This window comes from Theropithecus gelada, chromosome X, assembly GCF_003255815.1.
Source record: "Theropithecus gelada isolate Dixy chromosome X, Tgel_1.0, whole genome shotgun sequence".
Lineage (NCBI taxonomy): Eukaryota > Metazoa > Chordata > Mammalia > Primates > Cercopithecidae > Theropithecus > Theropithecus gelada.
Genome location: NC_037689.1, coordinates 88789540 through 88817365, shown reverse-complemented (window position 1 = coordinate 88817365; position 27826 = coordinate 88789540). Strand labels below are relative to the sequence as shown.

The 27826-nt window shown below is 44.0% G+C and overlaps 1 protein-coding gene across 2 annotated transcripts in view; it reads left to right on the top strand.

Moving 5' to 3' along the window:
- Positions 1 to 23805, top strand: part of MSN (moesin) — a 149565-nt gene extending 125760 nt beyond the window's left edge. For both annotated transcript variants that reach the window (XM_025371813.1, XM_025371814.1), the window contains exons 3-13: positions 9555 to 9650; positions 11151 to 11425; positions 12811 to 12894; positions 13599 to 13745; positions 14947 to 15043; positions 17133 to 17296; positions 18670 to 18800; positions 19053 to 19213; positions 20388 to 20480; positions 20833 to 21057; positions 21595 to 23805. In XM_025371813.1, the coding sequence (XP_025227598.1) occupies positions 9555 to 9650; positions 11151 to 11425; positions 12811 to 12894; positions 13599 to 13745; positions 14947 to 15043; positions 17133 to 17296; positions 18670 to 18800; positions 19053 to 19213; positions 20388 to 20480; positions 20833 to 21057; positions 21595 to 21759 (1638 nt within the window). In that variant the 3' untranslated portion in view covers positions 21760 to 23805. The remainder of the gene's footprint in view (positions 1 to 9554; positions 9651 to 11150; positions 11426 to 12810; positions 12895 to 13598; positions 13746 to 14946; positions 15044 to 17132; positions 17297 to 18669; positions 18801 to 19052; positions 19214 to 20387; positions 20481 to 20832; positions 21058 to 21594) is intronic.
- Positions 23806 to 27826: the final 4021 nt, after the last annotated feature.

Sequence of the window (27826 nt, the reverse complement as noted above, 5' to 3'; positions counted from 1 at the left end):
ATGAGAGTTAACATTTATCCAGGACTCAGTGTATGCTAAGTATTATGATAAGCATTTGACTATAACAAAGCTCTGTGAGTGCATGAATTAGTACTGGCACATTTTGCAGATAAGGATGCAAAATCCTCATTTTCCTAGTTAGACCCTGGGAAAATTATTGAACTCTCTGGGTTGGTATCCTCATCCCCCCAACCACTGCCCACCAAAAAAAAAAAAAAAATCTAATACTTACCTCACAGGATTTTTGTGAGTATATTATGTTTTGTATCTTACCTGTTACTCAAAAAACTGATTATAGTGGCATATAAGGATATCTAATCCAAAAAGATAAATTAGAAATCGGTGACAAAGATAAGAAAACACAAATAGGAAAGAAAGTGTTAGCTGGAAGAAAGCATCCAGCATATAGTAGAGAAGTAATAAATGATGGTTCCCTTTCCAATACCATTGTGCTTCTTGTATTATTAATTGAGCTGGAGTTGACATGATGTGGTGGCTCATGTCTGTAATCCTAACACTGAGATGGGAGAATTACTTGAGCCCAGGGGTTCAAGACCAGCCTGGGTAGCATAGTGAGACCCTGTCTCTACAAAAAATTTAAAAATTAGCCTGGCATGGTGGTGCACACCTATAGTCCCAGCTACTCAGGAGATTGTGCCAGGAGGGTTGCTCAAGCCCAGGAGTTCAAGGTTACAGTGAGCTATGATCATGCCACTGTACTCCAGCCTAGGTGACAGAGCAAGACTCTGTCTCAAAAAAAAAAAAAAAAAGTGAAGAAAAATAATCTAGAATTGGGAAAGTTGGGAGATGGGCTTAATGATCCTCAAAATATCTAACTTTAGATTTAGGTGGAATTTACTTCTCTGGAGTTTGTTTTGTGTTTGTTTTACTTTGAATGGCAAAGTGTAATCATTGATACTTAATTTGTGAAAATACAAATTAGTCTGAGGAATATTTAAATATAAGTTTACTACAATTCAAGTAACGTGCTTACATTCACATAGCTCACAAGTGATTACAGTGCTAGTCTGGAATGACTAAATGCATTCGAATTATAATTGTGCTTTTCATTCTCCCTTCGCAAGGAGGTTATATTGGAGAACTTTTAAAGGGACAGCCTAGTGAAGTCAAAAGGGCCTGGATAGACAGCCATGAATCTTGGGCTCTAGGGCTGGCCCTGTCACTAACTCCCTGTGATACAAACATTTCCCTTCTTTGGGCCTCAGTTTCTCATCTGTACAATGCCTAACTTGTTTCTCAAATCTGGTTATCTCTCAAAAAATTTATCTGGCATTTATTTGTGCATTCCATCTCCCTTTCTCTCCCATTTCTGTTCCTAGTATTGGGATTTCAGACAATCCTTTTCTGTAAAAAGGAGGGAAATGCGTCACCTGAGTATGATCAGCTGCTGGCATATGTGAGGAGGTAGGGCTAGCTGGCAAGGGATCATCTCTTCCTTGACAGGCTTCTTACTATCTCTAAGACAAAAGGGAGGAGGTGTCCATAGAATACATATGCTTTTGGGCCCTTTGTTTTAGATAGATGTTTTGCTATCATTCTGGGTAGCAGCTATTAGAGAGGGAGGAGGTTAGTCAGTGCAGATTTTACAGACCAGCTGGGAGCCAGAGGCTCCTTTGACATTTACCTATACTCCTTCCAAGAGCCCTGATTCTAATTCCCCCTCCCAAACCAGATGATGCCATCCCCTACCCTCAACACTGGGGGCTTTGTGTATGTGCATTGCAGGGGGATGGCTGTGGAGGGTGAGGAAGGCATGATTTGGAGCCTGTGGGGGGCAGAAAAATTCTTGAACAAAGAGGTTTATTAACTTCAAAAAACCTCAGTGCCTGGTAGTTTTTGTTAGTGTTGGTTTGGTTTGTGTGCTGTGGGTGTGGATTTGAGGGAAGCCCAGGTAGTAGGGAACCCTGGCCAGATTGGTATGCTAGTTCTGAATGCTACTGCTTCCAAAACAAAGCCTTTGAGAGACTTGGAAACCAAGAAGTCCATGACTTCCCATCATTGTTATCTTGAGAAGTATTATTTATTCAACACATACTATGGACTATCCCTGGCTAGGCGCTTTAATCCTCACAATGATCCTGCCTCTGCGAGGTGAAAGAACATACCCTAGGTCATGTAGTTAGTAAGTTGTGATATGAATTTTGAATACAACTCTGATCACAAAACTATACTTTTCCTGCACTGCACTACTCTGTTTGGGGTGATTGAGAGTATTTAACTTAGAGAAGACTCAAGGAATATATGCTTTCTGTATTCAGACCTCTGAAGGACTGCCATAAGAAGGAGAGGGGCAGTCACATTCTGTAAGTCAGAGGGACAGAGGTGAACCCCACAGGTGAAAAAATACAGGGAAAAAGATTTGAACTCAAGGAATTGAGCATTTGGCCCTCTTGAGGCCAAGGCAGGTCAGGTCAGGAATCAGTAGAGGTATGTGTTCATAGGCAGTTGGAGGATGTGAGCTCTTCTCTCTCTAACTTGATGAGGCATAACGGAGGAAGTCCGTTCTCTCTGACCTTTGGGACCCATCATTCAAGGAGGCCCTCCTGGTGGAGCCTGGGCCTGGGAGGAAGGAGCTAGACTCCTTGGCAGGAATTGGCAAAAGCTCTACGGCCATCCTGGAATGCAGCAGTCATCTGGCCGATGACCAGAGAGGAAGCCAACCAAAGAGGAAGTACTCCTTGGCACTAGCAATAAATAATAGGCAACAATGGGATGCCATAGCTTAAGGAGGTCTAGGGCCTGGTGGGAAAGGGAAGTAGGGCTCATAGTTTCTCTCATTTACCTCTCTTCTTGTGAGTGTGCTTACAGCTAGAGGGGAGAGAGAACATGTTTTGCTATAGTGATTCTGTCACTTGCTTCAACTTCTAAAGCTTTTGATCTTGGATTACCTAGGTGCCACTAAAGGGCAGTGCTCAAAGACAGAGGTGAAATCTCACAGCATCGATTCATTCATCTGTTTACTGATTCATTCAATATTGACTGAAGGTCTACACTGTCAAACACCATCTCTGTTCTTCAGGAACTTTGAGTTCCTTACCTATAAAGGCATAGAAAGGAACATGCAACTCTCTACCCACAAAGAATGAAATAAACACCCTTGAGGCTCAGGTTCATGAGGTGGTATATAAAGCATAGGATTTAGAACCAGCCCTGAGTTCGAATTCTGTCCTGTTACTTTGCTGTGTGACCTTGGATGGCTCATTTAGCCTCTCAGTACTTAACTTTCCTTAGTAAAATGATAATCACTCTAATCTCAGAGATTTTGTGATTTAATCCTCAAATAAGTAAAATGCCCGGCGCATACCAAGCATTCTAATATTGGTGGTTCTTATTAAGGACTAAAGTAGGTGGCTTTGCTCTGAGAGTTCAGATGAGGGAGCTAGGAAATCAGGAAGTTCTTCTGGCTCAGTAAAGTACTTAGTACTTGAATACTCTGCAAAGGACAGTAAACCTTTTTATCTTTCATTTTATAAAATAACTAACATCTATTATTGTAGTAGGAGGATCTCCATCTTACAGATGAGGAACTGAGGCTTACAGAGGTGAAATTATCTGTTTAAGGTCATATAGCTAGGAAGTGGTATAGCTGGGGCTTAAACCAGGGCACATAGCATTTCCAGTTTTTCTTATGCTTTTGGTCAACTGTCCTCTGGAACCTTCTTCCACTTTACCTGCTTCCAAAACTTAGAACCCTAGCTAGGTTGGGCATGGTGGCTCATGCCTGTATTCCTAGTGCTTTGGGAGTCCAAGGTGAGAGGATCACTTGAGGCTAGGAGTTTCAGACCAGCCTGGGCAACATAGCAAGACCCCATCTCTACAAAAACTTAAAAATTAGCTGGGCATGGTGGTGTATGCCTGTAGTCCTAGCTACTTGGGTGGTTGAGGCTGGAGAATCACTTGAGTCCAGGAGTTCAAGGTTACAGTGAGCTATGATTGCACCACTGCACTCCAGCTTGGGTAACAGCAAGACCCTATCTCCAAACAAAAAAAAAACAATAAAAGAAATAAACTTAGAACCTCAGCTGAGTATATTCTGTGTTATAGAGCAGGTGACCACTTGGCCACAGGCAACGTGTAATAACAGAAACAGCACTAGTGGTAGCCCATCTTGGTACTTTCCAGTGGTGCAATAATTTGCTTTCAGGTGGGTGGCTGATGTAGATGCTGCCAGATCTGTAATGGTATCTTGAGGGTCTCAGGTGTTTGGGCATTGATGCAATTTTGCACATTGTTCTCGCACAGTTCTTCTCTTGTGGCTCCAGCATTACTCCCTTGCTCTGTCACCCAGGTTGGAGCGCAGTGGTGTGATTTCACTGCAACCTTCGCACCCCACAGTCTCAACTGATCCTCCCACTTCAGCCTCCCAAGTAGCTGGGACCACAGGTGCCCACACCAGCTATCTTTTTGTATTTTTAGTAGAGATGGGGTCTCACCATGTTGCCTAGGCTGGTCTCGAACTCCTGAGCTCAAACAATCTGCCTGCCTCAGCCTCCCAAAATGCTGGGATTACAGGCATGAGCCACTGTGCCCGGCCATGCTCTGGGCTTTTGAAGTGGCTGATGTCATCACTAGTTTGTTTACTCAGATAAATGCATGGGGGATTCAAGAAGAGAATCTCTGGGCTCCTAAGCTGACCTGATCTCCCCTCCCCTTTACAGACCTCAGATGTAGGTTGCCTCCACATGACAAAAGGAGATAAAAGTTTTTTTTTTTTTTTTTCTTACTTCCAGAAGCTCCTGATAATTAATGAGGATTTATTCCGAGGCAGATCTTTTCTTTTCACTGGACATCAGTTTTCCAGTTTTTGTTGCTTGAACACTGTAACTCTCCACAGTCATGGAGCTGAGTAGAATACACAGCCTCCAGTTTCTTAAGCTAGTGTCTTAACTGAAGTCCTAGTTTCTTTAGGTGTATGTGGCAGGTTCCAAGAGGTACACAAAGCTATGAGATGAATGTGATTTAGTATTCTAGAGCATTAATTTTACTTGCAATAATTTTTAAAATTCATCCTTTATGGAGTAGAATATAAAATTTGCACAAATAATTAAAACTAAACCTGAGGCTTCAAAGAAATTATAGCTGGCTTACAGCCATCTATCTATTATCTCCCCCTACCCCATCCTACCACACCCACTGTGTCCCTTGGTATATGCATTCATTATTTTCTGTTGCTTAAGGACTTTTTCCATGGGAGCTTTGAGAAATACTGGCTCAGATCAGATAAGCTGGCTGTCGGGTCAAAGGGAGCCAATAAAGAATTTTCTTTTTCCTCAGGGATAGAACCATTTCTCAGAGTGAAATGATAAGGACCCTAGTCACTGGAGCCACAGAAGTTATTCCTGGAACTGGAAGCTATATGCTAAGCTCTCACTTGAAAATAATGTTTCTCTTTCTTCTGGAATGGAGGTCTCAACTGGAAGCAAAGCTGGAAGCAAGAAAAACTTGGCTTGGAAAAGGGGTTTAGAGTTGCCTGATAAAATGGTTCATAGCACCCGCATGGACCTTAGAGATTTCCTTGTAGCCTGGGGTCAGGAGTCATCCATTTTTGTTCTTTGTTCTTTTTCAGTTTCAATTCTGATTTCAGACCATATTTCCTTCCCGCCACGTCCTCAATTTCTCACTTTGGGACTTCAGTGCAGGCTGAGAGATATTACTCATCTCTTTAAGCCCTAGAGCCTAAGGAAGTGGAAAATTTGTGTTTCTGATTTCTTTATGTTCACAAAGGAAGAGGCAGTGCTCAGAGAGATCACTCCCCCTCCCCCCACCACTGAGCCTGAATTCTCTCTCTTTTTTTTTTTTAATAACGCTTTAGGTATTACTTTGTCCAACTTCTCCTCAGTTACTATGGATCTCAGAACTACTTTAGTCACCATGATCCTCCTTCTCTCTCTCTTTTTTTTTCTTTTTTTTTGAGACAGAGTTTCATTCTTGTTGCCCAGGCTGGAATGCAATGGCATGATCTTGGCTCACGGCAACCTCCACCTCCTGGGTTCAAGCGATTCTCCTATCTCAGCCTCCCAAGTACCTGGGATTACAGGCATGTGCCACCACACCCAGCTACTTTTCTATTTTTCAGTAGGGACAAAGTTTCTCCATGTTGGTCAGGCTGGTCTTGAACTCCTGACCTCAGGTGATCCACCTGTCTTGGCCTCCCAAAGTGCTGGGATTACAGACATAAGCCACCATGCCTGGCCAATCCACCTTCTCTTATCACACCCCTACTCCCACCCAATAGTGAAACAGACAATGTGGTGCAAAAAGAGGCTAAGGGGCTCACTCCTGGGATTTCTGGGACTGGCTGCATAGTCTGTGCCTACCTCACTTCCTTTCAGTCGTGGAGTCTCTGAGGCTGTACAATTAGTACAAAACTGTACTAACTACAAGTTAGTACAGGCAAAGATCAGTTGCTGCTTGTCTGAGTCCATTTTATGTGTTTTTTTTTTTTTTTGATGGTGTCTCGTTCTGTCACCCACACTGGAGTGCAGTGGTGCAATCTCAGCTCACAGCAACCTCTACCTCCTGGGTTCAAGCGATTCTCCTGCTTCAACCTCCCAAGTAGCTGGTACTATAGGCACGCACCACCATGCCCGGCTAATTTTTTGTATTTTTAGTAGAGACCGGGTTTCACTGTGTTAGTCAGGATGGTCTCGATCTCCTGACCCTGTGATCCGCCCATCTTGGCCTCCCAAAGTGCTGGTATTACAGGCATGAGCCAACACTCCTGGCCCATTTTATGTTCTTATAATAAAATACCTGGGGCTAGGTACTTTATAAAGAAAAGAGGTTTATTTGTCTTGTAATTGTAGTGGCTGGAAAGTCCAAGAGCATGGCACCAGCACCTGCTCAGCCTCTGGTGAGGGCCTTTGTGCTGCTTCATAATGTGACAAAAGGTCAAGTAATTCACAGGAACAGGGGTCCCCATGACTGAAACACCTCTCATTACACACTACCTCTTAATGATTCTACCTCCCAGCACTGCCACACTGGCAATGAAGCATCAACATGAGTTTTGGTGGGGACAAACCACATCCAAACCATGGCACTGCTCTACTACTTCTGTTCCAAGTCTGTTCTCTCCCCATGACCTAATATCCTGGCCCTCATGGTCCATCTTCTCTTCAGCATCTTTAGTGGGTCTTCTCTCTCTCTCTCTCCCTCTCTTTTTTTTTTTTGTCTCTCTCTCAGCTGGATTGTTTCTTGGATCTTGCCTCTTCCCACCAACTGCATCTGGACACACTATTCTTCTGCAACCCTGTGGAAAATAATTAGAAATGTTCATTGGGCCTTGGGCCCTGTTTAGATCTAGGATGATATAAGAGGTGCTTTAAAAATTTCTTTTCTGTTCACGCCCACCCACTACCTTCATCCTCTGCAAAAAGCCAATATTACATTTCAACATAAGCATTCACATTTCTCCATCTGAAACTTTCTGGCAGTTCCAGCTGCCTATTGACTTAGAGTCGGGGACTCACCTGGCCATTGAATTCTGGAAGCCTTTTGAACTTTCCTCATTACCTTCCAACCCCATTGATCTTTTCTAAACATGTTTTTAATTATCCACATCAGCAAGAGGTAGTTGGGAAATGGGATTGTTTTTATTAACCATCTGCAAAATAACCTTGTAATGTAATTAGTACAATGATAGAACTTAAGAGAAGAAAGAGATCATTGAAGCCATACTCCCCAATTTGGATGGATAAGGAAGGTGAGGCCCAGAGAGGAAAGGTGCCATCTTAATATCATACAGCCAGTTGGAGACAGACATGAACATTTTGCTCAGGTTTCCTGATACTTGATCCAAGCTATTAAAGGGAAGGGTGACCTGGTAAGCAATGGAGGTTGATGACTAGGGGGACATAGCTTCTCCCCAAAGTGGTTGTTGCTTGGGTCTGTATGCTTGCCAGGAAGCATATCTCGATGCAGAAGTAATCAAAGTTTATTATCTGGATGGGATATTTAGGTTAAAAGAGAGACAAGACAATTACTTGAGAAGCTCAGGAGTCCTAAGCTCGTATGAGTACTTGGCATTAGGAGATAGCATGCTAGAGAAGAAAAGGTACAAGCTTTATTTAGTCAGACACATCATGGTTCTGTATGGCTCTGTAATTTTAGATGCATTACCTCTTTAAGCCTTAGTTCCTCATTATAATATGTTGCTATCTCACAGGGTTGTTTACTGTTCAGTGCCTGACACATGATTGGTGCTTAATATATATGAGCTACTTTTTTCCTTGGGGCCTCTGAAGCTCTAGATTGTAAACTCAGGGTGTGACCGTGGGGCCTGACTTTGGATCCATAAAAGAAACTTTGTGGATACAGTGTTGGTGTGTATATGTGTGTCTTTGTGAGTGTGTGTGTGTGTATTTTGAAGGGAGATACTAATTCGTTCATAACGGAAGGACATCAGCAACACTGGGTCCTTGTTCCCTGCTTCCATCTCTAGGTATATTTCTGTGATTCTTTCTCACCTTACCCTTACCCTCCACTTGCATCCTTCCCCCAAAAAAACAAAATAAAGAAGACTGCCTAAGGCCAGCCTGACCTCATTAGGATGTGGCTCAGCTTCACTGCTGCCATCGACAGGGACAGGGGTGGGTATGCTGGGGTTGAGCTGACAGCCAGACTATTAACATGCTAATGTCAGGGACTAGAGAACAGAGCTCATCTGTGTTCTCTTGGCAAGCCTCCCTTTCCTGCCCACTGTTCAGCCAGGAGGCTCAGGACAACAGGGAGTACCTCAGCTACTACACTGAGGTACTTACCCTATTTCTACCCTCAGGTCCACCCTAAACCTGTGTAAGAGGAATCATGACTGGGCTCTGATCAGGGTTGGAAAAAATCCTCTCAGAACCCAGGCACAGCATGGCTTCAGAGTCCTTCACAGTCCCTGTTTTATCTTCTCAAACATTCTTTATTTGGGGTATTGTAAATGGAACTCAGTCTTAAGGGTGTGGGTACTACCCTCAGTTGCTAAGGATAAAGGACGATATATGGGAGCAACCCAAGAGAACAAGATGCAGGAGTTAATCCAACAATCTCCACATTCAGTCTTTAATCCATCATGGAAGTGGAAAGTGGCATGACATTGTAGAGGGAGGGAGAAGGTGGCAGAAATCACTGGATATGCATGGATTTGGAGTCAAACAGACATGGTTTGAACCCTAATTTTGTCACTCATGACCTGAACCTTGGGCATTTCTTCGAACCTTGTTTTTGATATCTATAAAATGGGCCTAAATATAAGTCTAGCATAGGGATATTAGGAAAATTAAAGGAGTTGATGGATGTAAGGTTCTTGGTGTGTGTCAGTGCTCATAAGTAATAGATCCCTTTCCTACCCCAGCAGTACTTTGTGCAGAGAGATGCCGACATCAGTTCTTGATTGCTGCCCAAGTGTATTTTCTTGCCAGACCCTGAGCACCTTAAAACCTTTAAGGGCAGATATCATATTGACTTCAAACTTTGTGTCAAACTTTGTGTCACATAGAGGAGGTATTCAATCAATGGTTTGTTGTTTTGGTTTTCTCTTCTAGGTGGTGAAAACTATTGGCTTGAGGGAAGTTTGGTTCTTTGGTCTGCAGTACCAGGACACTAAAGGTTTCTCCACCTGGCTGAAACTCAATAAGAAGGTAACTGCTTATTCCTCGGTTGGGTTTAGAATTCTTTTCTTTTCCAGAACATTCCTGGGAGGGTACCATGTGCTAATTGGCAAATCCTGGATACCTAGGGCTGTGTTTGTGACTGGGTGGTCTGTTGACCACCTGGATCAGAATAAGGACAGAGGACTCAGGCAAGTAAAAGCTCTTGCTCTGTCTCCACTTTGACTTCTAACAGCAACAATGGCCAGCATTCAAAGAAGAGACTCTTTCTACTGGGAACACTAGCTTGAACTTTGACTTGTTTTGGATCAAATCCATTAGTGGCTCTTCAAGAGAGGATTGGTATCCCCATCATCTCTCCAAAGTCAATGGCTTTAGGGGATTTTTTTTTTTTTTTTTTTTTTTTTGAGAAGGAGTCTCGCACTCTCGCCCAGGCTGGAGTGCAGTGGTGCCATCTCAGCTCACTGCAAATTCTGCCTCCCAGGTTCACGCCATTCTCCTGCCTCAGCCTCCCGAGTAGCTGGGATTACGGGCACCTGCCACCACGCCCGACTAATTTTTTGTATTTTTAGTAGAGACAGGGTTTCACCATGTTAGCCAGGATGGTCTCGATCTCCTGACCTTGTGATCCGCCTGCCTCGGTCTCCCAAAGTACTGGGATTACAAGCGTGAGCCACTGTGCTCAGCCGGGGATTTGTCAAAAAGAGCCACAGATTCTTGAACTAGAAAAAAAAAATCTGAAAGATCTCACAGTCTTATGCTGCACCTTCTCCAGCAGTCAACTGATATCTGAACCCCATATAGATGTTTCCCTCTTTCTTGACCTTTTACCTCAGTTGGACCCCAAATGGAATGGTTTGAATCCATGCAAGCTCTCCACCCCAAGCAGCATCTCCACGAGAACCTGGTAGCCTTCCATCTTCGTATCCTCAGACTGGCTGGTCTTGTCCTTAGAAGTCTCCATACTGTCCTGCAGTTTGCTTCTCTGATTGTGTCTAGGAGTAGGTACCCCACCTTCTGCTGGTAAAGTCTTGTTTTCCTAAAAAGTTGAATCTTTTGCTGGACAAGTGTGGAGCCACTAGTATTCCATTTCAGGCTTTAAAAAATGGTCTAATTTGTGCTCTTGTCTAGCCAATTCTCAATCCTTAGTCATATATCCTAGTCCTTACTTTGCTAATTTATGAAATTGGAGGAGACTTATAAGACAAGCTGAAAAGAAGAGCTTATGCCTACTCTCAGAATTTGGGGATAGTTGGATATAGTCAGACAAAAGTGGTTTGAAGACTTCTGATCATCAGTCGGTATTAAGGTAATTTCAGGAAGAAATTCCCAACAGAAAGTGATTACAGACATGGGATTCAGTCCCCAGTGAAAGTAATGTATTGTTTTTCTTAATTACCAGGGGGTTGCCACCCAGCTCTCTAAGATTATGCAAATTGATGATCTTTCAGTGTGTTTCCCCTACCCCACAGCCACTCTGTCACCCTTAAAACCTATTTTTTGAGAGTCCATAACCCTTACTGCTCCCAGGTGACTGCCCAGGACGTGCGGAAGGAAAGCCCCCTGCTCTTTAAGTTCCGTGCCAAGTTCTATCCTGAGGATGTGTCCGAGGAATTGATTCAGGACATCACTCAGCGCCTGTTCTTTCTGCAAGTGAAAGAGGGTATTCTCAATGATGATATTTACTGCCCGCCTGAGACTGCTGTGCTGCTGGCCTCGTATGCTGTCCAGTCTAAGTATGGCGACTTCAATAAGGAGGTGCATAAGTCTGGCTACCTGGCCGGAGACAAGTTGCTCCCACAGAGGTGAGGTGATTCCCTGCCCTCCTTTGCCTTGGCCATAAGGGGCTGCAGCCCACAGCTGACCAATCCCTGCCCCACAGGGGATGCCAGATCTGTTCCTCTCCATTGGGATCTGTCTGAAGACTGTGTTATGCTGCTCAAGAGACATTTGCATATAGTGTCATACTCTGTTGTTATTTTTCTGGCTTTCCAAATAAAAAGCCTTTTTTCCCCTCTGTCTGCCTGATTACAGAACTTTATTACCCGGGAGGCAGGTGCTTATGTAGAACCAGAGATTGAGTAATTTCTTTCACCCCTCCCTGGTTCCATTTTCTCAGTTCTTTTTACTGATTTAGATCTCTTATATCAGAAGTTCACAGGGGAGAGAGAGAAATAAGCAAACCAGGGACATGGAGAACTCAAATAGTCTTTTAATATTGACAGCTAGTGTACAGAGCTTTCTCCTTTTGTAAACTTCAAAGTCAAAAGCTCTAAAACCCTCATTATTTTTGTTTTTGCATCACAATAACACACAAAATGAACAAAGCAGGCATTATCCTTATTTCCTGGCCGAGGAAATAGAGGTGCAGAGGTACTCACACTGACTTTCCCCATCTGCTGCAGCTCATCTGAGGCAGAGCCAGAGCCAGACCTGGAAGCTTAGCACCTTAATATTTTAACACTAAATTTTTTCCAACTATACACAATGGCCATTTCCATAGTCTTTTGGATTAGAAGGAAAAGCTTTGCTTCATTCTGGGAGCCTCAGTCCCACTGGAGTTATGGCATATATGTACAACACACTCATAAGATATTAGGGATAGTGCTTGTACCCTGGGGACTCTCCCTGAGTCATTGCCATGATATCTGAGATGGCATGTTTAAAGCTAACCTTGTTTATAATCTAGTAGGTCTTGGAGGTTGGGCCTGTTGGTTTTTCTCAAAGCCATTAGGACTCAGTTCATTGCTCTGTAGCCAAAGGCCATTCTTTCATTTCTGAGCAGTATTCTTATAAACATAGACTGTTGGTCCCAAGAGGATCTAGGAGAGAGTATACCTGGCTCTATGAGGTCCATCCCTACTTTTAGCCCCTCAAGTCAGCACAAACTCCTGATGCTTTATTGCTATGCTTAGGGACCACAGCACATCATTTGATTTGTGGATAAAGGTACAAAGGAAGGTGTTCCCCTTGTTGTTTTTGATCATCCATTCTTGTAGCTCTCTTACCTTTTAGGCAATTCCTTGTGTCTAATTTAATACCTTTTTAGCTATAATTTCAGTCTGCTTCCAGTGTGACCTCAGTTGGCTGACTCTTTGCATCAGCCCCTTAGAAAGCTAAATGGGCTTCCCTTCTCTCCTGCACAGGGACTTTTGCACTTTAAACTACTCATCACCCATTGTCTTTCCAGAGTCCTGGAACAGCACAAACTCAACAAGGACCAGTGGGAGGAGCGGATCCAGGTGTGGCATGAGGAACACCGTGGCATGCTCAGGTAAGCTTGCCCAAGCAGTGGTGGGCCCCACTTCCCTTATAGGGTGAATGAGAATGCGTTCTGGGGAGAAGAGACAGATGACAAGGGACATTGGTAGATGTTGGAGAAAGAGGGAACAGGGACGATAGAAGGCAAACTAGGACCATTATAAGGTTGTTTTTTGTTTGTTTGTTTTGCTGAATGGTGGTAACTGATAGCACAAACAGTTTTGACTATCAAGAAATGGAGGGGACCTCAGGATGTCCAGGGAGCTACTGGGCCACCAAGGACTCCCCGCCCCCTACCAGAAGGAAATAAGGAAGGAGCTCTTAAACATGGCAAAGCATTTTTGAGGGTTGTCTAGTTGAAGGACAAATATCATCATTTTGCCATAACCACATTCTGAGCCCTGCTAAGAATGTGTAAGAGGCTGTCACAATGAATGAGAGAAAGAAAATTGCTTCTGTGGCAGCCAACATGCCAGAGGCCAGCAAGGGTCAGCCCATCTTTATTCCCTTTGGGAGCATAGACCCTAGGTTTTTGTTAGGAGATTTTGCTTTGCAAAAGTCATGCTATGCTCTGTTCTCCATCATCTGGTTGCCTTTTGTCCCCTTTCCCACTCCTGATAGCAAGATACTTGTCAGAAGTACAGAGTAAGCAGGCTTTCTCTCTCCTTGGGTCTGACTCACAAGCCCCACTTTGTGACCCCCAACTGTGTCATTTAGGGAGGATGCTGTCCTGGAATATCTGAAGATTGCTCAAGATCTGGAGATGTATGGTGTGAACTACTTCAGCATCAAGAACAAGAAAGGCTCAGAGCTGTGGCTGGGGGTGGATGCACTGGGTCTCAACATCTATGAGCAGAATGATAGGTATATCTCAGATCTCTTTTAGTTTATTTAGGTTATGTTAACATCTAGGGCTCACTTTTCACCAAGGAGCAAGGCCATAGCTCTTGGGTCCCACCTCAGTTCTTTTTCTACCTAATTTAGTCCAGCCCAGATGATTTCACAACTTTCCTTAGGCCTCTAAATCCTGTATTGACTAGACTCACACTGTCAACTGTGGTAGCCACCAGCCACATGGGGCTATTGAACACTTGAAATGTGGCTACTTTGAATTGAGATGTGCTGTAAGTGTAAACTACACACTGGACTTTGAAGATTAGTGTGAAAAACAATGCAAAAATGTCTTAATATTTTTAAAAATATTTATTTACATGTTCAAATGATAATATTTTAGATATATTGGGCTAATTAAACTTATTAAAATTTTATTACATCCATTTCTTTTTACTTATTTTCATGTAGCTACTAGAAAACTTAAAATTATATATGTGACAGTCATTATGTTTTTATTGGTTTGTGCAGGCCTAGACTGTCTTATCGGGATATATTATGATTAGTCTCCTGTGATAATTAAATGGCTTTTGGCCTATAATCCTCTCACTGTAGCCTTATCTCACTTGCTTATATTTTTCACTTGGTGTGCTCTTGGTGAGAATGGAGATCAATAGATTATTGTTCCATATAACTGCTGAATCTTGGAGTTCATTATTTACTTTTTCTCTAACTTTTGTAAGCTTGGATAGAAGAAACTCAGTTAAATAGGGCTGGGGATTCCCTTGAGGAATTGTTACAAGTTCCATGCCTCAAACAAAAACATAACAAAACAAACTCGAGACAAGGAATCATATGTTAGTTGTAGTATCAGGAGATCCTTTAGTGAACTCAATGCTGGCAACTGACCTGGTGGCATGTGATGACACTGGCTGAGCTGGCACCGAGTCTACCTCCTCCAGAGAGAAGTGTTTGTTTGGCCAAGCTTGGTGGCTCATGCCTGTAATCCCAGCACTTTGGGAGGCTGAGGAGGGAGGATCGCTCGAGCCCAAGAGTTCAAGACCAGACTGGGTAACATAGTGAGACCTCGTCTCTATTTATTTAAAAAAAAAAAAAAAGAAAAGAGAGAGAGAGAGACATAGAAGCTTGGGGGTGATGTGAGGGCAAGCCACCAGTTCTCTATGCCCTTCTTGTCTTGCCCTTGTCCTGATATTATTGGTTTCCATTTCTACAGACTAACTCCCAAGATAGGCTTCCCCTGGAGTGAAATCAGGAACATCTCTTTCAATGATAAGAAATTTGTCATCAAGCCCATTGACAAAAAAGCCCCGGTGAGTGATTCCTCCCTCTGACCAAGACGGGTACTTGCCAAGGCCTTCTATAATGAGCAATCATGCTATTCTATTTTTCTCTTCCTTTGCTGGTTTGTGTGTGTGTGTATGTGTGCGTGTGTGTGTGCGCATGCATGTGTGTGCACACATGCACGAACAGGAAGCACAGATAGAGATTGGGAATGGAGGGAGATGTTGATGCCAAAAATGGCCAGCAGACATCCTGTACCTGATTCTACTCTGCTACCTATCTCCCTCACTGTGGATGAGGGAGAGCCACAGGCAGTGTTAAGTACTGCTTCTTAGCCGTTGTCTCTGCCGCCCTGAGATTCTGGGGTGGAAACCAAATGCATCTCGTATTTCCAAGCCCCTGGGGTCCCGAAAAGTGGACACTGTTCACATATTTGATTCCTTTCTTTTCTTTTCTTTTTTCTTTTCTCTTCTCTTCTCTTTTCTCTTTTCTTTTCCCCTCCCCTCCCCTCCTCTCCCTCCCTTCCCCTTCCCTTCCCTTCCTTCCTTTTTTGACAGAGTCTCGCTCTGTCACCCAGGCTGGAGTGCAGTGGCACAATCTTGGCTTACTACAACCTCAGCCTCCCGAGTAGCTGGGATTACAGGTGCATGGCACCATGCCCGGCTAATTTTTGTAGTTTTAGTAGAGACAAGGCTTCGCCATGTTGGCCAGGCTGGTCTTGAACTCCTGACCTCAGGTGATTTGCCTGCCTTGGCCTCCCAAAGTGCTGGGATTACAGGTGTGAGTCACCATGCCCAGCCCTTGATTTCTTTTTTTTATTATGGAGAAATGGCTGTGACCAGAGAAGTACAAATCCCAAGATGATCCTACAAACTTCTTGGTAGAACTTGACTGCTGCCCTCTCAGACTTTTCTCCAGAGCATTCCAAGACCAAAAAAGTGCTTTAACTTCACTCATTTCTCTAACACACTCGCCACACTTCTTACCCACTCAGTAGCCTGCAGCTAACAAGACCAGATAGCTGGTGATTGTGGTAGGGTAGGAAACTGAGCTGAGTATCTCCTTTTCTGGGATACCTCATGTTCAACAAGGCCCAGTGACAATACTGCGCCTGACCCTTTTCATGAAGGCTCAACCATTCTTCTCCAGCCCTGAGGTGTCTGAACTTTTCCTGCTAGGGACTTTACACGTTGTCTCCTTAAACCCTCAGCAACATGGTCAGGTAGGTAGTAAGTAGCATACTAATTTTATGGTTGACAAAACTGAGGTTAGAGAGATGGAGTGATTTGTTCAAGATAACACAGCTAAAAATGGTAGAACTGGGATTTGTACCTAGGTGATTTGACTTTGAGAGCCTGTGCTCCCTCCACTGCACCCCAAGCTATATGAGACAGTAGCAGTGTGTGGTCAGTGGCAGAGGAGATGGCGGTTAGCCCGTCAGCTGGTGACTTTGGTCCAGTGGTATTTGTAGTAGCAAACTCAAACTCACTGGATTTTCTTGTGTGTTTTCTTTTATTGCTACTGTGCTCAACTTTTATCAGAAAAAGTTGAGTAACAAAGCCAGCTGAGATCAAGGGCTCATTTTAAAAACAACAACCAGGACAAGCAGTGATCAGGAGATTTATGTATTTATATATGTATTTACAGCCTGCCTTGTTCCAAAAAGGATTTAAGGGGCTGGCTCTAGGATTTGCTTTCAGGAGATTGTAGAAACAGTCCAGTCACCCATACTGCACCCACCAGCGTATTGTCAGGGGTCATTTGGCTTCCAAAAGAGGTCACCTGAGACCTAGCATGTTCCCTAATTAGCAGAGAAAGTTTGAATCCTTCAACTTGATTAAGAGTAATTTAGGATGCTTTCATAAGCAAAGATTGAAAGAAATTGTGGGAAGAACACGGATTTCAGAGTCAAGAAACCTGGGTTTCTAGTCTTTGGTCTGCCTGCTGTCTGACCCTGGGCAAGTCACTTTACCACTCTGATAATTAGTCTTCCCATCTGTAGTGCAGGAGGTTAGATTAAACATTCTTTTCAGTGCTTTTGGATTTAGCTTTTCAGAAGGCAGAAGATCACCTTCACCTGGCCCTCCGAATTCTTTCTGATTGCTGATTTCCCACCAGGACTTCGTCTTCTATGCTCCCCGGCTGCGGATTAACAAGCGTATCTTGGCCTTGTGCATGGGGAACCATGAACTATACATGCGCCGTCGCAAGCCTGACACCATTGAGGTGCAGCAGATGAAGGCACAGGCCCGGGAGGAGAAGCACCAGAAGCAGATGGAGCGGTAGGTGCTGCACACTGATGTGGGGGGCCAGGGCTGGGGCAAGGAAGCTTCTCAAAGGTACCCAGCCTGCTAAGTCAGGACATGAGGCCAACCTAGGACTTCATAGATAAGAGGTTAGATACCAATGTTCACATTTATTCAGAAAACATTTACCAAGTTTGAGGGGCAGTTTTTACAGAGCTGGATCTAGCAGGAACCTGCCCTGTAGGACCTCACAGTCTACTCAGTCTAGTAGCAGAGAGAGGGAAAACAATATATACATAACTCAAGGTACAAACGCCATGCCATTCATTCACTTAATAAATATTTATTGAGCAATGAATAAGAAAAGACCAAAAATCTCTGCTTTTGTGAAGCTAGCATTCTAGTGGGGAGGAGACAAACATAATAAATAAGCAAATTATGCGGTACATAAGATGGTTAAGAATTGCTATGGAGAAAAAAACATAGAAGAGGGGTGGGGAGAAGGGTAAGCCAAGTATTCTGAGGGCTCAGATGGAGAATACCTAGCCAAGGGAGATAAGAAGGTTCCTAGAAGAGGTGCTAGGGCAAGAAAAAGCAAATACCTATTCCAGATTTGTAACAAACTCTGGGAAAAAGAAGCCTAGAGCTGGGCTTTAGGGCAGACAGATTTGGACCTGAGGACTGATGCACTAGCCATAGAGATTACTGGACTTGAAGCACTTCATCCCAGCAGAGAGCCAAAACTTGTCTCCCTACAAGGTATATAGGGCAGGTCTTATTGGACCATTTTCAAGATAGGGGAACAAGAGCAAAGCAGTGACATAGCTAAGGTCACCCAGTGGGTTGGTGGGAGAGCTAGGATTCCTGACTCAGGGGCACATTGACAGGGCCCCGTGTACACTGGCCTATGTGGGGCTGTGATATGAGGACAAAGGTATAGAGGTAAGGGAGGGTGGCCCAAACTCACAATCCCTGAGTGTGTTGAGAAGGTTGGGTTGAGAGACCCAGAGGCAGCAAGCCTTGCAATTCCCCAGGCTTTTTTTTTTTTTTTTTTTTTTTTTTTTTTTGGAAAATGGAGTCTTGTTCTGTTGTCCACGCTGGAGTGCAGTGGCGCAATCTCAGCTCACTGCAACCTCCGCCTCCCAGGTTCAAGCGATTCTCCTGCCTCAGCCTCCCGAATAGCTAGGGCTACAGGCGCATGCCACTACGCCCAGCTAATTTTTTGTATTTTTAGTAAAGACAGGGTTTCATCGTGTTTGCCAGGATGGTCTCAATTTCCTGACCTCATGATCTGCCCGCCTCGGCCTCCCAAAGTGCTGGGATTATAGGCGTGAGCCACCATGCCTGGCCTCCCCAGGCTTTTATGGAGCTTTACTATCCTGTTCTATCCATTTTATCTCCTTCCCTAGTGCTATGCTGGAAAATGAGAAGAAGAAGCGTGAAATGGCAGAAAAAGAGAAAGAGAAGATTGAACGGGAGAAGGAGGAGCTGATGGAGAGGCTGAAGCAGATTGAGGAACAGACTAAGAAGGCTCAGCAAGGTGAGGCTTGGAGTCACCTTGGAGATTGGGTTTTTCCAGACCTGACTCTGAGCTGGAGAACCTTCTTCCTGAGCTGTAGACACAGACAATATAGTTCAAGTGTGGCTACAGACTAGAAAAAGAATGGGCAAGAAGAGAACTCAGAACTTTCTGCCAGCTTTGTCCTGGGGTGGATCATTTCCAGGAAGGAAGCTAGTGTGTCATCTTTATCTCTGTGCTCTTCACTGCCTTCTCCCCTCCTTTTCTGCCCAGAACTGGAAGAACAGACCCGTAGGGCTCTGGAACTTGAGCAGGAACGGAAGCGTGCCCAGAGCGAGGCTGAAAAGCTTGCCAAGGAGCGTCAAGAAGCTGAAGAGGCCAAGGAGGCCTTGCTGCAGGCCTCCCGAGACCAGAAAAAGACTCAGGAACAGCTGGTAAAGCTGTAGGATGGACTGGGGTTTTGGGAACTGAGCTTTCTTCCTTGTCTGCCTACTTACTTATAGATACTTTTGCTTACATGCTGGCTCTTTAGAGCAGGCTACCACTCCATGGGCCTCCAGCAAATAACTAGTTCAGAAGCAAGCTGAGAAGTCACTAGTGTGGCCCAGGAATTTTTGCAATCTTCCCTAACCCTTAGTTTCTGTTCACTTTCTTTACCCTTGGGTATCTGAGCTGATTGGCCTGGCAAAGAAAAGGGAAGGAGAAAGGAACAAAAGGAACTCATACTTGAGTTCCTGCTGTATGTTGCTGTGTTGGAAATATTTCCCTTTTCCTTACTTATTTCTTCTTCCCAGTAACCCTATGGGATTAACCTCATATGAGATAATATGCCCAGATAAGGAAATTAGAGCTCAGAGAAGAGATTCACCAAAGGTCACACAGTTGTGGCTAAATAAGGATTAGAACCCATTTCTGCCTCTGTTTGAAAGCTTTGCTCCCTGAAATCACATGCAACTGTGTCTATGCATTTTGGGGGCATTTGGCATCAATACTTTCATCACAGTTTCCAAGGGTTCTGTGACACAGAAGTGAAGAACCTGTGGTCCAAACTCCTTGACATATACTCTTCCCCTCTACTGTTGGAGGTGGGAATATAGGGAACCAAGACCTGTCTCTCATGAGGAAGCTGTCATGGGAGATTTACCCAAGGTGTGCATAAGCTTTTTTCCTTGTTCAGATCACCTTGTGACACTTGAGTGTCTTTCCTGTACTTGTCCTGGGAAGAGTCTTAGTGGAATCCTGAGCATTCTAGGATATCAGGAAAGGATCTGCCACTTCAGGAAGTGACCCAGTGATGGCCAAAGCTTTACTGAGGCCCCAGCTGCATACTTGCCAAGAGGGGCATGGGGAGAGATAATGAGGAAGGGACAGAGGTGGCATATTGTTTGTCTTCAGGAGGCCTACAGTCTAGGTGGGGGAACTCTGACTTGAAGTGGTGGTCAGGAAAGATGGGACTGGAATGAAGTGGTGTGGTAAAAGAGTCTCTGAGGCAGCAAGCAAGTGGAGCAGTAGGTCCCTTACTAGTCCCCCAGGGGAACTTGGGTTGAAGACACCTGGGTCCTGAGGACCAGAAGGCCCAGCTCTTACAGGCTTCCAATTTTTTCGTAGGCCTTGGAAATGGCAGAGCTGACAGCTCGAATCTCCCAGCTGGAGATGGCCCGACAGAAGAAGGAGAGTGAGGCTGTGGAGTGGCAGCAGAAGGTAAGACACAGGGCGTAAAACAAAGCATTGAGGGAATGGGTACCATATGCATAGGTTACAGCTCCTTAGATTCCTTATGTTTTGGCTCCCTCCCTCTTTCATACTTCCTACAGCAGGCATCATGGGAGAAGGTACTCATGGTTTCCTCAAATACTTACTGGAGTTCTTCAATACCTTTAGGAAGTTGGTACAATTGCTCTTGTTTTATGGCTGAAGAAACTAAGGATCAGGCAGATGAAGTGTCTTGTCCTACCTGGTGCCTGCCTCTTGCCAGACCATTCTAGGCATATACAGGATGCCACAGTTTAACTGGTCTCACTGAAAGTCTTTCTCTCCTTCTGTCGCTGGACAGGCCCAGATGGTACAGGAAGACTTGGAGAAGACCCGTGCTGAGCTGAAGACTGCCATGAGTACACCTCATGTGGCTGAGCCTGCTGAGAATGAGCAGGATGAGCAGGATGAGAATGGGGCAGAAGCTAGTGCTGACCTACGGGCTGATGCTATGGCCAAGGACCGCAGTGAGGAGGAACGTACCACTGAGGCGGAGAAGAATGAGCGTGTGCAGAAGCACCTGAAGGTATCCGAGTAGGGCCAAGGGTCAAGGAGACTATATGCATTGATTTAGTAGCCCATGGTATTCTCTAACCATCATGGGAGATAGGTATAAGATCCTGTCCCAGTGCTGTGTGGGAGCCCAAGCCTTTCTTAAGTGACAGCTTTAAGGATAGGTACCTCTCCCTTATTAATCAGACCTTGGGCTATCTCTTCCCTTTTTGAGATTTTCTCTCTGCCCCACCTCCCACTCACTACATTCACCTCTTACATTAAGAAAATATCTAGCTGACAAAATTCCCACCTGAATCTTTGGTATGTTGTTCTACTCTCAGAGAATACCCATTATCAGCTGGTCCCCTAAGTCTGTTTTATTTTATTTTTTTAAAATATTCTTGCCCCACTGCAGTTCTAACAGAGTTGGAAATGACTCAATATTTATATAGAGAGAGAAAGGGTGGGGAAGAAAGAAGGAAACAGAAGAGAAGAGAAGTCTGGTCAAATAACAGGAGGTAAAATGAGAGAAAGCCATTGACCTCTGTGTTCCTGTGCACCCTCACAGGCCCTCACTTCGGAGCTGGCCAATGCGCGAGATGAGTCCAAGAAGACTGCCAATGACATGATCCATGCTGAGAACATGCGACTGGGCCGAGACAAATACAAGACCCTGCGCCAGATCCGGCAGGGCAACACCAAGCAGCGCATTGACGAATTTGAGTCCATGTAATGGGCACCCAGCCTCTAGGGACCCCTCCTCCCTTTTTCCTTGTCCCCACACTCCTACACCTAACTCACCTAACTCATACTGTGCTGGAGCCACTAACTAGAGCAGCCCTGGAGTCATGCCAAGCATTTAGTGTAGCCATGGGACCAAACCTAGCCCCTTAGCCCCCACCCACTTCCCTGGGCAAATGAATGGCTCATTACGGTGCCAATGGAACCTCCTTTCTCTTCTCTGTTCCATTTAATCTGTATTGCTAGAATATCCTACTTGCCCAGCCCAGAGGTACTTTCCACTTGATTTTGCAAATACCCTTACACTTACTGTTGTCCTATGGGAGTCAAGTGTGGAGTAGGTTGGAAGCTAGCTCCCCTGCCCTCCCCTACCACTGCCTTCTTCTTCAGGGTCCTGAGATTTACAGGGTTAGAGTATTACGCGGTTTAGGGAATGAGACAGGACCTTGGATATCTGCTCCAGGATGTCAACTGACCTAAAATTTGTCCTCCCAGTGCCCATCCCGTTTAGAGTTATTTAGGCTTTGTAATGACTGAGGGATAAAAAGATGTTCAGCCATTTTTGTTTCTACCTCCCAGATTGGACCTGTTATAAACTCAGCCTCAATAAGCCTTGTCATTGACTTTAGGGACTCAATTTCTCCCCAGGGTGGATGGGGGAAACAGTGCCTTCGAGAGGCTTCACCAAACGTACTAGAAGGCCATTCTGTTCTGGCAAGGCTGAGTAGAAGATCCTACCCCAATTCCTTATAGGAGTATAGGCCTGTCTAAAGTGAGCTCTGTGGGCAGAGCTACCCCTTACTTATTATTCCAGATCTGCGGTCACTTCGTGGGATCTGCCCCTTCCTTCTTCAATCCCCAAATCCTCTCCAGCTATAACAGTAGGGATGAGTACCCAAAAGCTCAGTCAGCCCCATCAGGACTCTTGTGAAAAGAGAGGATATGTTCACACCTAGCTTCAGTATTTTCCCTGCCAGGGGTTTTAGGTCTCTTCCCCTCTCAGAGCTACTTGGGCCACAGCTCCTGCTCCACAGCCATCCTGGGCTTGGCATCTAGAGCTTGATGCCAGTAGGCTCAACTAGGGAGTGAGTGCAAGAAGCTGAATATGGTGAGAGAAGTCTGTGCCCTGATCCCAGTTTACTCAACCCTCTCACGTGACCAAAATCCCCTTCTCGTCACTCCCCTCCAAAGTGGTGACTGGGCCCTGCCTCTCTTTGACAAACCTCTAACCCAGGTCTTGACACCAGCTGTTCTGTCCCTTGGAGCTGTAAACCAGAGAGCTGCTGGGTATTCTGGCCTAGTTCCTTCCACACCCTCACCCATTGCTCTCAACCCAGGAGCATCCACCTCCTTCTCTGTCTCATGTGTGCTCTTCTTCTTTCTATAGTATTATGTATTTTACTGATATCTAAATACTGATTTCTGCCTTCCTTGCTAATGCACCATTAGAAGATATTAGTCTTGGGGCAGGATCATTTTGGCCTCATTCCTTTACCACCCCCACACTTGGAAAGCATATACTATATTACAAAATGACATTTTGCCAAAAATATTAATATAAGAAGCTTTCAGTATTAGTGATGTCATCTGTCACTATAGGTCATACAATTCATTCTTAAAGTACTTGTTATTTGTTTTTATTATTCCTGTTTGTCTTCTCCCCAGGGTTCAGTCCTCAAGGGGCCATCCTGTCCCACCATGCAATGCCCCTAGCTTAGAGCCTCCTTCAATTCCCCTGTCCACCACCCCCGACTCTGTGCCTGACCTTGAGGAGTCTTGTGTGCATTGCTGTGAATTATTGACACTCACTTGGTGATATGTCCTATATTGGCTAAATTCAAACCTGGAATTGTAGGGCAATCTATTAATAGCTGCCTTAGAGTCAGTAACTTACCCTTAGGGAGGCTGGGGAGAAAGGTTAGATTTTGTATTCAGGGGTTTTTTGTGTACTTTTTGGGTTTTTTAAAAATTGTTTTTGGAGGGGTTTATGCTCAATCCATGTTCTATTTCAGTGCCAATAAAATTTAGGAAGACTTCACAGTGACTCAGTCTTTCTTTGTAGTATGAGTGGATAGCTCTAAGATATTTCACTGCAATTTCTATTTACTCTATATATTACTGTCTTATCTTTGGTCTCATTTCATCTATACCTTAGTTCTATGGAGAGGAGTGATATGACTATCCCCATTTTATACAGGAGAGAATGGACTCAAAGAAGTATAATAACTTCCCAAGGTCACAGGACTGTCTAACTTAATAGTTTGTGCCCTTTCTGTAGTTCCAGGCCAACTTTTCTACTGTGGGTGTGGATCCTGCATTGACCATGTGATGCTCCTGGACTTGCCTGGCATTGGGACCTAAGAGATACTTATTTGTATTTCTTGATTTCTCTTGGGGTGGTCAGGCCTTGTCCTGCCTCCTTGTCAGGAAGGCCTTCAGGCTTTTCCCACCTCCTACTACTCTCAAATATTGTAGTGCAAATAAAGGTCAGGAAAACTACCTTGGGTCCTGTTTCTGAAGGCAGTGGGGAATGGAGTGTGAAGTGAGGGTGGAGAGTGTGTGTATGTACAAAAGCTATTGGGGAGTACTTTATAGTTTATAAAACATGTATAAAACATTTCGTAGCCTAGATATGGTTATCCTCATTATGCATATGAGGAAACTGAGGTCAGACAAACCTTCTAAACTGTCCTGGACCTGGCACTCTCACCAGTTTCCTTCCTGGTAAGCCAACACTTGCAAGGAAAAGTAAGTTATCATATGTTCTCTTTTTTCTTTCTTTTCTTTTTCTTTTCTTTCTTTTCCTTTCTTTCTTTCTTTCTTTCTTTCCTTTCTTTTCTTTTCTTTTCCTTTCCTTTCTCTTCCTTCCTTCCTTCCTTCCCTCCTTCCTTCCTTTCCTTCCTCCCTCCCTCCCTCCCTCCTTTCTTTGTTTCTTTCTTTCCTTCCTTTCTTTCTTTCTTTCTTTTCTTTTCTTTCTTTCTTTCTTTCTTTCTTTCTTTCTTTCTTTCTTTCTTTCTTTCTTTCTTTCTTTCTTTCTCTTTCTTTCCTTCTTTCTTTCTTTCCTTCTTTCTCCCCTCCCCTCCCCTTCCCTTCATCTCACTCTGTTGCCCAGTCTGGAGTGGAGTGGTGCAATCCTGGCTCATTGCAACCTTCAAGTGGTTCTCCTCCTGCCTCAGCCTCCCTAGGAGGTGGGACACTACAGGCACACACCATCATGCCTGGCTAATTTTCGTATTTTTAGTAGAGATGGGGTTTCACCATGTTGGCCAGGCTGGTCTTGAACTCCTGGCCTCAAGTGATCTGCCTGCCTCAGCCTCCCAAAGTGCTGAGATTACAGGTGGGAGGCCATGAGGCCTGTCCCAGTTATCGTATGTTTTGTGAGCTTTAAATCCTTACAACAACCCTTTGAGGCAGTGGCTCAAAAACTTGTCTGCACATTAGAACCCTTTAAAGATTCCAAAGCCCAGACCATATCCTCAAATCAAATTATAATCTCTAGTATTGGGATCCAGGCACCAGTGTATTCGATGATTCCAGTGTGTCCTCCTGGGAGTGGGCAGACGTATACTAGGAAGAGGAGACATTTGCACAGCTTCAATTCTAAGGTAGCAGATATAGTTCTAAGTCCCTGGAACATCAGTGTAGGAGGAGGCCTTAGGAATCTCTGCTAATGATTATCCCAACTGTTGTTGCCTTGGGAAGTGAAGGAGTTTTAGATCCCTTCCAACCACAACCAGAGGATGTCTGTTTTTGGATATTGGGTTGTATGTGTGGTAATTATATATTTATTTTAAATGGAAAACAGGTAGACTTCTTCCAGAAAGATGGATGTGGCAGGCAAGATAATGGCCCTCTAAAGACATCCATGTTCTAATCCATGGGACCTATAAATATGTTACCTTACATGGCAAAAGGGACTTGGGATGTCATTGGGTTAAGGGTTTTAAGATAGGGAAAGGGTGCTGTATTATCCAGGTGGGCCCAATATAATCACAAGAGTCATTAAGATGGAAGAGTGTCAGATTCAGAGAGATTTGAATATGCTGTGTTGCTGATATTAAAGATGGAGGAAGGGGTCATGAACCAATGAATGCAGGTGCCTTCTATAAAATGGGAGAGTCAAGGAAATTGATTCTCCCCTAGAGCTTCCAGAAGAAATGCAGCTTTGTGGACACCTTAGTTTTAGCTCAGTTTTAGCCCATTTTCGACTTTCATCTTGTTACTGGAAAGATGTTCGATCCAGACCCCAAGAGAGAGTTCTTGGACCTCGCACAAAAAAGAATTTGAGGTGAGTCCATAGAGTAAAGTGAAAGCAAGTTTATCAGGAAAGTAAAAGAATGGTTACTCCATAGGCAGAACAGCAGTATGGGCTGCTCGATTGAGTATACTTGTAGTTATTTCTTGATTATATGCTAAACAAGCAGTGGATTATTCATGATTTTTCTAGGAAAGGGGAGCTATTTCCCCAGAACTTAGGGTCTCTCCCCTTTTTAGACTATATGGAGTGACTTCCAAACGTTGCCATGGCATTTGTAAACTGTCATAGTGCTGGTAGGAGTGTCTTTTAGCATGCTAATGCATTATAATTAGTGTATGATAAGCAGTGAGGACAACTAGAGGTCACTTTCATTGCCATTTTGGTTTTGGTGGGTTTTTGCTGGCTTCTTTACCGCATCCTGTTTTATCAGCAGGGTCTTTGTGACCTGTATCTTCTGTTGACTTCCTATCTCATCCTGTGACTAAAAATGCCTAACCTCCTGGGAATGCAGCCCAGTAGGTCTCAGCCTTTTTTTTATCCAGCCCCTATTCTAGATGAAGTAGCTCTGGCTCAAACGCCTCTGACAATCTGACCTCCAGAACTACAAAGTAATCAATTTGTTCTGTTTTAAGCCACTATAGCATTATTCTCCATTTCCCTATTTCTTGAAAATCCTTATTCTTGAAATGACAATATTATAGAAATGGAGAAGGGAACAAATTATTGGTTGCTGCAGTTAAAGAACAAGGCAGGGGATGGAGAGCATGTGAGAAATGGATATGGCTATGAGAGAGAAACAGGAGGGGTCCTTGTGATACCTAGTGTCTTGACTATATCAATGTTAAAATTTTGGTTGTGATATTGAAGGCTAATTTACAAGATGATACCACTGGGAGAACATGAGTAAATCGTACATGGGATCTCTCTGTATTATTTCTTACAACTGTATGTGAATCTACAAAGACTTCAAAAAAATTAATTTAAAAACTAAGGGGTAAAGGTGCTGGGTGTATATCCAAGAGCAATGAGTGCTTATGTCCACCAAAAGACATAGCAATACTATTTGCAATAGTGCCCAATCTGGAAACTAGCCAGACTTTCATCAACAGGAGAATGAACAAAACAATTGTATATTCATAAATGGGGTATTGCTCAGCAATAAAAATAAATGGACTACTGTGATATTGTGAAATATATATATTTGGTCTTCCTCCCATTTCCTGGCATACCACTCCTAAAGTCCTTGGGATCTCCAAACTGCTGTCTTTTTGTATGCTAATGATTGACTAATAACTTCAATGTGGGGCTGGTCACCAGAAAGACAAAGCATGAAAAGAAGGTTGGGACTTTAACCTCCAGGGAGGGAAGAGGGGCTTAAGGTCAAGTTGATAGCCAATGACCAATAGTTTAATCAATGATGTCTACATAATGAAGTCTCCATAAAAATCTATTAAGTTGGTGCAAAAGTTATTGCTGTTTTTGCCATTAAAAGTAATGGCAAAAGGTGTGGTGGCGCATGCCTGTAGTCCCAGCTACTGTTCGTTCGAATGGCTGAGGCACGAGAATCACTTGAACACAGGAAGTAAAGTTTGCAGTGAGTGGAGATGGCTCCACTGCACTCCAGCGTGAGTGACAGTGCAAGACTCTGTCTTTAAAGAAAACAACAACAACAACAACAACAAAAACCCTCACTCTGGATCCTCCTTGAAGAAGAAGCCAAAATTCCTTAGCCTAGGCTCTTCACTATTTGACTTGTCTTATCTTCCACTATCCGTCATCATCTATCTCCCCACAGCACTTT